At 47.5% G+C, this 9,763-nt stretch overlaps 1 protein-coding gene across 1 annotated transcript; it reads left to right on the top strand.

Moving 5' to 3' along the window:
* Positions 1–3,632: 3,632 nt before the first annotated feature.
* MAGEL2 (MAGE family member L2) lies at positions 3,633–7,419 on the top strand. The gene has a single exon (XM_019831979.3). The coding sequence runs from the start codon at positions 3,784–3,786 to the stop codon at positions 7,342–7,344; it is 3,561 nt and encodes a 1,186-aa protein (XP_019687538.2). The 5' UTR covers positions 3,633–3,783; the 3' UTR covers positions 7,345–7,419.
* Positions 7,420–9,763: the final 2,344 nt, after the last annotated feature.

Raw genomic sequence — 9,763 nt, 5'->3', positions numbered from 1 at the left:
CTATGTATGTGTCTATAAGATGTGGTGGCAGATTTTTCTCTGCAGCGTAGCTCATACCACACTGCTGGGCACCTACTGAATCCTTAATAAAAGGCATTTCATAAATACATTATTTTTTTTTAATTTTTTTTCAACGTTTATTTATTTTTGGGACAGAGAGAGACAGAGCATGAACGGGGGAGGGGCAGAGAGAGAGGGAGACACAGAATCGGAAACAGGCTCCAGGCTCTGAGCCATCAGCCCAGAGCCTGACGCGGGGCTCGAACTCCCGGACTGCAAGATCGTGACCTGGCTGAAGTCGGACGCTTAACCAACTGCGCCACCCAGGCGCCCCATAAATACATTATTTTTGACTTTTTGGAAATCATAAAAGATTATTTTACCCACTTATAAATATATACACTAAGTCTGAAAACTATATAGGAGTGAAATATAGGTACTTCTTGTGCTAATCTTACACTTTTATTAAACAACTTTTTACTGATCACTCAGGATGAACAGGGTATACAAGAGTGAACAAAACAAAGCTCTTGTCTACATGGAGGCTCTATTCTTGCGGTGATCCAGATAATAAATAAATATAAAAAATTTTAATTTTTGTATGACTCATGATTTTCCTACTTCTATTTGTCTATTCTCAGTTCTCCTTCCACCAGTTTTTTTTTTTTCAATTACTTCTGTTATCCTTTCATTACATACTTATGAAACTATGGAAAGTCCTGTATAATTACAAGACAGACACCTACATCCCATGAATGCTTTGTATATATTTGTCTTTTGCTTTCTAAGCACCTTGATTTTTTTTAAATGTTTTTATTTATTTTTGAGGGAAAGAAAGAGAAAGAGAGAGGCAGGGGAATGCAGAGGATCTGAAGCAGGCTCTGTGCTGAGAGCAGAGAGCCTGATGTGGGGCTTGAACTCATGAACCATGACATCGTGACCTGAGCCAAAGTCAGATGCTTGACCGACTGTGCCACCCAGGTGCCCCTCACCTTGGGTTTTTAAACTGTCTCATGGGGAAGCTAGGAAAAGAAATTTTGCTAATACTTGGCTCAGAGGCATAGAAGTGGAAGAATATACACACAGAATGGTTGTAGGGCTTCAGGATGCTCAAAGATCCCATAATGAGAAGGCATGTTTTAGGAGACCTATTTAAACCTTGTAATCCAAATTACCCACTGTACTCAGGACAGTATTGGGCTTTGCTGTTATTAAAGCAGTTTGTCTTCATAAAAGAGTTGTATGTTACTTGATTTCTCAGGTGTATTTGATGTTGGGAGTAGATCATTTGTGAGTAGCTAGGCTGTCAAGTGGCCTGGATCTGAGAGCACTGATGGTCCAAAATAGGCAGATTTTCCAGAGAAAAATAAGCCCATTTCATCTGCCATTACTGGCCCCTTGAGAATCACTATATACTTATAGTCACACTTTTCTCTACCAGTTAAAAAATGTTACAAGGAGTCATACTGGTGCTAATGTACAACTTGACTACTTTCCATTTATAATGACATAATTTTTGTTTGTTTGTTTGTCTGTTTGTTTGTTTGTTTAGTTCCCGTTACCTCTTTTTTTCATTTATGTATCACCTTTAAGCATAAACTGGGCCCCCTTTTACATAATGAATTTAGTGGGAGTTGATATTGAGTGGTGATGCTATTCATTGCACACCAATCAGTGAGAACAACTGAACCCTGTTAGCAGCCATTTATTGTGTAGAATGTCCCAAAGCATGGTGGACTGAAGGTTAAATATGCCATAATCCTGAAAAAAAATTGGTTAGTAAAAGAACTTAATCTCTCAGAAATTTATACATTTTAATTAGAGGAGGAGCAAGTATGCTTTTTTGAGGGTATAAATGTCATAGACTGAAACATGAACTCAATATCCCAAAGTTTTTCATAGACAGTAGCTGTCATGTGGCAGAATTGGTGATAGGGGAACACCAAGGTTATATGCCTAGCTGGTCCCTCTAAAGTGATTCTAAACCCTACCAAAATGAGAAGTCTTATATGGACTATTAGTGCACAAGAAGGACCTGGAAGCCATGAAGTATGGTGGCATCCATTCTGTAGAAGCAGCTTTGTGGGTATATATGGGAATTACATATTAGGCACCATGAAAGAATTGCTTGTCTTTGAAAAGGAAGATGTTCCTGGGGATAATAAATGATCCCTCATCCTTTCAGTTACCAGAAAATAAAACCCTGAAACCTCCCTCTTAAATTATTCCTTCACTATTTAAGGCAATTATAACCTTGGGAGTGTGTTTATGTCTTGATTGGGATTCATAAATTACCAAATTTGAGGAACATTGGCTAAGGGTACTTCAGGAGGAGTAGGGTATAGCCTTCATCATTCTCTTCTGCCCCCTTGTGGTATCATTCATGTTTTTTGTCACTCTGGACTCTTGCCCTAGGTGAAAGCAGTCTCTTCTAAACTAAACATCCTTACTATTTATCATTTTGTGTATTCCCATAAAACTATCCAACTAGAAGTGAGACTATCACTTCCTTTCAACATGAAGTAGTGTAGTGTTACCCAATAATTTTGAGGACTTCTACTTTATCTGTGTATATATCTGTCTAATTTTAAAGTGATTTTGCTCATGAGTAGATACCCCCAAAATTTCATATTTTATTCATCATCTGTTTTCCCTATATATTAGTCTTAGATCTATTTATTCACTCATTTTGCTATTTTCTAGTGCATTTTTGGCCTTCATTTTTTTCAGTTTCTTTCCCACTCTGTAACTGATGAACAGCACCAAGAAACCCACTTCATTCTCTTGTACCAGCCATTCCACAGGAAATTTTCCTGGTACTGAAAATGTTATCTTCCATTGATGTCTCAAGCATCTGAATTTCCATAATTTCTTTCTTTCTTTCTGTAGTCTTTGTCATCACTTTTCTCTGTTGTGTCTAAAAATGCCTGTATTCTTCAAGACACATCTCAGGAGTTTCATTCTAAATGATTTTCCTACAAACACATTCACTCCCACAGTTAAGGAGTACCTTAATGCCCAGTCAAGTTTTCTTTAGAATCCCAAGCCATCATACAATATTGTCTACAGAGCATCTCTCCTTGGCAGTCTCACAGCACTGCAAATGCCCATGTCCCAATCAATACTCATAAATCTCTCTTCCTATGTGCCTCCCACTGTGTCCCTAAGAGAATTAACTATACCAGCAATTTCCCTTTTTCCCAGGACAAACTTATATGCCTTCTATATCTCTTTTTATTAAATTATAGTAGCTGCCTACTATGACTCCTGAATCTCTCGTGTACATATGTGCACTTTTTTTTTTTAATCCTCCGGCTCTGATTTTGCTGTATCTGAGCTCAGACCACACCATCTCCCCCCTCATGGATGCCTTCCATGTTACCAGTGGTCTCTTCCTACTCTATACTGCAGTACAGTGATTTCTAAAACATAGATCTGTTCCTGTCACTCCTCTGTGAAAACTCATCCATGGTAAGTCTGACCAGACTGCATTTGGGGACTGGACAGAGTGAGAAGGGATCTTGTGTCAGCCAGGATTTCTGGTAGACGCCCCTATGCACTATCCACTTGTGGTGGTCGGGGGCGGGGAAGGGGCGGGATTGAGCCCCCTTCCCCCCTCCTCCTTACTGCGGAAAGCTGCAGAGCTAAGGGCACTTACTTCCTATTCACCAGTCAGCAGGGAGGGATCCTCTGATCAGCCACGTAGGCATTCTCTTCTCTCTGGAGGAAAAGGCCCAGCAGCTGTCGGAGGAAAAGGCCCACCAGCTGTCAGAGCAAAGGGACATGTCGCAGCTAAGTAAGAATTTGGGTGATTCGAGTCCCCCGGCCGAGGCCCCCAAGCCTCCGGTCTATAGCCGCCCTACGGTTCTGATGCGGGCCCCGCCCGCCTCCTCTCGGGCTCCGCCAGTCCCTTGGGATCCACCTCCGATTGATTTGCAGGCTTCACTGGCCGCTTGGCAGGCACCTCAGCCTGCTTGGGAGGCCCCACAGGGCCAGCCGCCTACCCCAGTGGCTCCGATGGCCCAACCTCCAGCCCTGGGGGGCCCGATGGTCCAGGCTCCCCCTCTGGGAGGCCCGATGGGCAAGCCTCCGACTCCCGGAGTCCTGATGATCCATCCTCCCCCTCCGGGAACCCCGATGGCCCAGCCTCCGACTCCGGGAGTCCTGATGATGCATCCTTCAGCTCCCGGAGCCCCGATGGCCCATCCTCCCCCTCCGGGGACCCCGATGGCCCATCCTCCCCCTCCGGGAACCCCAATGGCCCATCCTCCCCCTCCGGGGACCCCGATGGCCCATCCTCCCCCTCCGGGGACCCCGATGGTTCATCCTCCCCCTCCGGGGACACCGATGGCGCATCCTCCCCCTCCGGGGACACCGATGGCTCACCCTCCCCCTCCGGGGACACCGATGGCCCATCCTCCCCCTCCGGGGACCCCGATGGCCCAGCCTCCGACTCCAGGAGTCCTGATGGCCCAGCCTCTGACTCCGGGAGTCCTGATGGTCCAGCCTCCTGCTCCGGGAGCCCCGATGGCTCAGCCTCCACCCCCGGCAGCCTTGATTGCCCAGCCTCCGCCTCCAGGAGCCCCGATGGCCAAGCCTCCTGGTCCCGGAGTCCTGATGATTCATCCTCCAGGTTCGAGAGCTCCGATCACGCAGCCTGCAGCTTCAGGAACCCCGATGGCACAGCCGACAGCCCCACCTGCACAGCAGCCTCTGGCGTCCTGGGCCCCACAGGCTCAGCCTCTGATTCTGCAAATCCAGTCTCAGGTTATAAGGGCTCCTCCGCAGGTTCCCCAGGGCCCACAGGCCCCGCCGGCGCAGCTGGCCACACCCCCGGGCTGGCAGGCCACCTCGCCGGGCTGGCAAGCCCCGCCACAAGGCTGGCAAGCCACACCTCTGGCTTGGCAGGCCACGCAGGTCACCTGGCAGGCTCCGACAATTACCTGGCAGGCACCACCTGTGCGCCAGGGCCCACCGCCCATCCGGCCGGGCCCACCGCCCATCCGGCCGGGTCCCCCGCCAGTGCGCCAGGCTCCACCCCCGATCCGCCAGGCACCACCGCTGATACGCCAGGCGCCACCACCCATCCGGCCTGCCCCACAGGTCCTGGCCAGCCCACCACCGCTCTGGCAGGCCCTGCCGCCCCCGCCGCCGCTGCGGCAGGCCCCGCAGGCTAGGCTGCCCTCCACGCAGGTGCGGGCGGCGCCACAGGTGCGGGCAGCGCCACAGGTGCCCACTGCCCCACCAGCAACGCAGGTGCCCACGGCGCCTCCCGCTGGCCCGCAGGCGCCCCAGGCTGTGCTGTCGGCCCCTTTGTCGGCCCCACAGGCTACACACTGCCCGCCCATCATCTGGCAGGCCCCCAAAGGCCAAGCCCCAGTGCCACACGAGCTGCCAACGTCGATGGAGTTCCAGGAAGTGCAGCAAGCCCAGGCTCTGGCCTGGCAGGCTCCTAAGGCTCCTGGGCAGTTCTGGCAGCCTGTGCCCACCCAGGAGGCCCAGAGGCAGGGCCCACCACTGGTTCAGATGGAGCAGCCCTTTCAGGGGGTCCCGGCCTCCCAAAAGGCCCTCCAAATCCAGCTACCCACCCAGCAGGCCCAGCCCTCGGGCCCGCAAGCAGAGCTGCCCACCTTGCAACTCCAGCCCTCCTGGCAAGGCCCCCCTACAGCCTTGCAGGGCCAGCCCGGAGCTCCCATAGCGGCAGCAAATTTTCCCATGGGCTCCGCTAAATCACTGATGACTCCATCGGGAGAATCCAGGGCCTCTTCAATAGAACGCAGGACCTCTTCAAAGGAACGCAGGACCTCTTCAAAGGAACGCAGGGCCCCTTCGAAGGATCGCATGATCTTCGCTGCCACTTTCTGTGCTCCAAAGGCAGTGTCAGCTGCCCGAGCACACCTGCCGACTGCCTGGAAAAACTTGCCTGCCACATCGGAGAACTTCACTGCCACTTCAAGAGTCTTTCCAACTACCTCCCGGTTCCAGCCTGCCTCTTCTAATGCCTTTCAGGGCCCATCTGCCCCCTCAGAGACCCCGAAGTCACTGCCACTTGCTCTGCAGGATCCATATGCCTGTGTGGAGGCCCTGCCTGCAGTTCCATGGGTTCCACAGCCCAATGTGAATGCTTCAAAAGCATCCCAGGCAGTGCCTACCATCCTGATGGCTACGGCAGCTGCCCCCAAGGCAATGGCCACCATTCAAGAGGCCTCGAAAACCTCTGCTGAGCCTCCACGTCGCTCTGGCAAAGCTACCCGGAAGAAGAAACATCTGAATACCGAAGAGGACAGCAGTGGCCAAATGCTGGCCCTGCGTGACTGGCAGGCACCGAGACCCTGGGAAAATCTGAACTTGAATGACTGGGAGATTGAAAACCCTATCCAGGTCCTGGGTGACTGGGAGGGCCCAAGTACCTCCCGCGGCCTGAGTGGCTGGGAGGGCCCTAGTACCTCCAGGATCCTGAGTGGATGGGAAGGGCCCAGCACAACTTGGGCTCTGAGTGCCTGGGAGGGCCCAAGCACTTCGAGGGCCCTGGGTCTCTGGGAAAGCCCAGGTAGCCCTCAGCCCTTGATTATCTCTGAGTTCACCAGTCTCTCTCAGGGATTTGGTGCCACCCAGAATGACCCCAGGTTGGAGACTCAGCCATTGTCTCCCTTGGATGAGAGAGCAAATGCATTGGTGCAGTTCCTCTTGGTCAAGGACCAAGCCAAGGTGCCCATCAAGCGCTCAGAGATGGTGAAATTCATCATTCGTGAATATAAAGATGAGTGCTTGGATATCATTAACCGTGCCAACAATAAGCTAGAGTGTGTCTTTGGTTATCAATTGAAAGAAATTGATCCTGAAAACCACTCTTACATTATCATCAACAAGCTGGGGCACCATAAGGGTGAACCAGTGGCATCCTACTTAGACAGGCCCAAGTTAGGCCTTCTTATGGTGGTCCTGAGTCTCATCTTTATGAAAGGCAATTGTGTCAGGGAGAACATGATCTTTAATTTTCTGTACAGGTTAGGCTTGGATGTCCGAGAGACACATGCTCTCTTCGGAAATACAAAGAAGCTCATCACCGAAGTGTTTGTAAGGCAGAAGTACCTAGAGTACAGGCGAATACCCTATACAGAGCCAGCAGAATATGAGTTCCTCTGGGGCCCCCGAGCATTCCTAGAAACCAGCAAGATGCTTGTTTTGAGGTTTTTGGCCAAGCTCCATAAGAGAGATCCACGGTGCTGGCCTTTCCAGTACTTTGAAGCACTGGCAGAGTGTGAATCTGAAGATTTGGATGAGGATGAGCCCGGATCTGGTGATAATGCTGGTGACCCCACCAGCAGTTCCCCTCCCCGCTAATGTGGTTCCATCCGCAGATATCTCATTCCTTTGGGTCCCTGGCCAGAGGCCGCTGACAGGGGGGCAGTGTGGGGTGGGGGGTGGGGGGGTGTTTTGTTTCTGGTGTTTATGTTCCAGTTCTATGTGTGTAAGTTTGGATTTCAATTTGGTTCAACTTGATATCTGCCAAAGCTTTGTACATTTTCATGTGGTGTTGATTTCAATTGGCTACTGTTCTATTTGGTATTTTGGCATCTGTATTTTTAAGTGAGATCTGTGATTCTCTGTTTTGTGTTATAATTGTTATGTTTTGGTATCAGAGTTGTGCTGGCTTGTGAAATGAATTGAGAAGCTATCCATCTCATTCTGGTACAGATTATGTAGTATTGAAATAGGCTGTTCTTTGAACATTAAAATGACTCATCAGTAAAAGCTGTCTGCAGAAAAATAAATATCTATATCTATATATATAAATATACTTTCAGCATAACATGCAAGTGTTTGTCTTTATTCTAATTTCTACTCTAGATGGTGGGAGCCCAGTTTTACCATACTCTCTGAATAGACCTGAACATCAAGAGCACTACCGGTGATAGTAGTAACCACAGTGATGAAACTTTCTCAAGGACACTGCTGCATTTATCACAATAATGCAGTGATTTATGTTGTGAGATGAAATGTAAGATTTCCTTAATTCAGGAGTAAAACTTCACAAGTCAGTGAGGTTGAATCAGAAATAGGTTGTATACATCATCTGATTTAATCCTTACAATAGTCTTTTAAAGTAGGCGTCATTCCCATTTTATAGGTAAGTATCTAAGACTCCATTAGATCAATTAAATGGCACAGTTTAGTTAAATTGTAATTTGAAGCAGACTTTTTTCCTTAAGGTTATGTGGGAAAAGAAGATCATCTTCCTGCAGATTGCAGGTGGCAGTGGAGAGGAAAGGAGATACATAACTAGTGACATGGAGATCTAAGGGGAAGTTCCTGGTTGGGATGGGGGCATAAATCCTAACATACAAGGGAAGTCAACTGATAATGTCTGAGGTTTCTAAATCATTGTAGTTGATCCTTGGGTACAGAACCTGATGTGGGAGGGAAGGCAAGTGGGGAGTGAATCCACCTGAAAGGTGGAAAGGTGCACATGGACACACCAGAGTGGTGTATGCAAAAGGAGTTTCCTGAAGTTGCTACTCTTCATGTGGACCAGAATCATCTGCACTGCTGCTACATTTACTGTCCAAAAAGATCAAGAATTTTATCCTAAAGGCCCCTTCTCTGGGTAAAGATGAAGTTCCAGATGTAAGGTAAATGGTGATAGTGGAATTCTTCTGCCACCTAGTGGTGTGCCACTGGTTCTGTCCGTTGCTCCTGCAGCGGTACAGTGCAGTGCCTGCTACAGTGCTTAACCTCATACGCTGAATACGTGGGTTTGGCTACTACTTGCTTCATAATCTTTGCCCATAATTTTACTGGCATATGTGTCCAAGCATGCTTTCTTTTCTCTTGTATCATAGGATAAGGTGAAATCTCTTCCTCAAGTGCAAGCCACTGGCACTTAGGAAGCTGAGTCTCTATAGTGTGAGATGAACTTATAAAATGGAGAGTCCTTTCCCAGCACACACAGAGTTGAGCTTCCTAGGGTGACTGACCCCATTACAGGACTTGCTTGGCTCTAGGGTATCTTTGGCAAGTCGTCCAAGTGGCTAGATTTTCCAGAAATTCAGAGGAAGTTTCTTGTAAACTCCTTGGGTCAGTGGTACTGTGTTTCTGCCCCAAATCAATCTTTACTTATTTTGAGGACAACAACTAATGCCCATTGAAGGCAACAGCACTGCCCCAGCTGAGAACTATGCCAAAAAGAAGATTTTATGATATAGTAAAGTGTCCCATTGATTTAGTTATTTCTTGTTTGTTTTTAGTTCATGTATTATTTTTTCTATAGTTTTCTCCAAATCATTTACTCATGGGTGCTTGAGTAAGTTGCTCTTGGTGAAGCAAAGCCACAATCCTCCATCTCATTTATCTCATATCTGATGTAAAACAAATAACCTTATTTAACTAATGCCAAGGGCTTAAGACCTGAGTTGCTTTAAATGGTAATGAGATATGAATTATGAGAATAATGAATTTTTAACTACTAATAACATAATTAGCCAAATATTCAATGGAAGAGTTAAAGAACAGCTGACAGTATAAAATAAGAAGGCAGAAAACAAAACTCTGGGAATACATGAAAATACAGGGTAAGAAGCAGTAAAAACAAATTTAAAACCCATTTATTTGAAAGTTCTAAAATGTAGATAAATGTAGTACAAAGCTGTTGATGGTAAAATGGATAAAAAAAATAAAACCTTTTTAAATAAATGGGCAAAAGTTATCAGATAACAAAAAAAAGAAAGAAAGAAAAGAAAATGAAATGCACGTGGCAAATAAC

This window comes from Felis catus, chromosome B3 (genome assembly GCF_018350175.1).
Source record: "Felis catus isolate Fca126 chromosome B3, F.catus_Fca126_mat1.0, whole genome shotgun sequence".
Lineage (NCBI taxonomy): Eukaryota > Metazoa > Chordata > Mammalia > Carnivora > Felidae > Felis > Felis catus.
The sequence above is the reverse complement of the archived record's forward strand: the minus strand, read 5'-3'. Positions and strand labels throughout refer to the sequence as shown.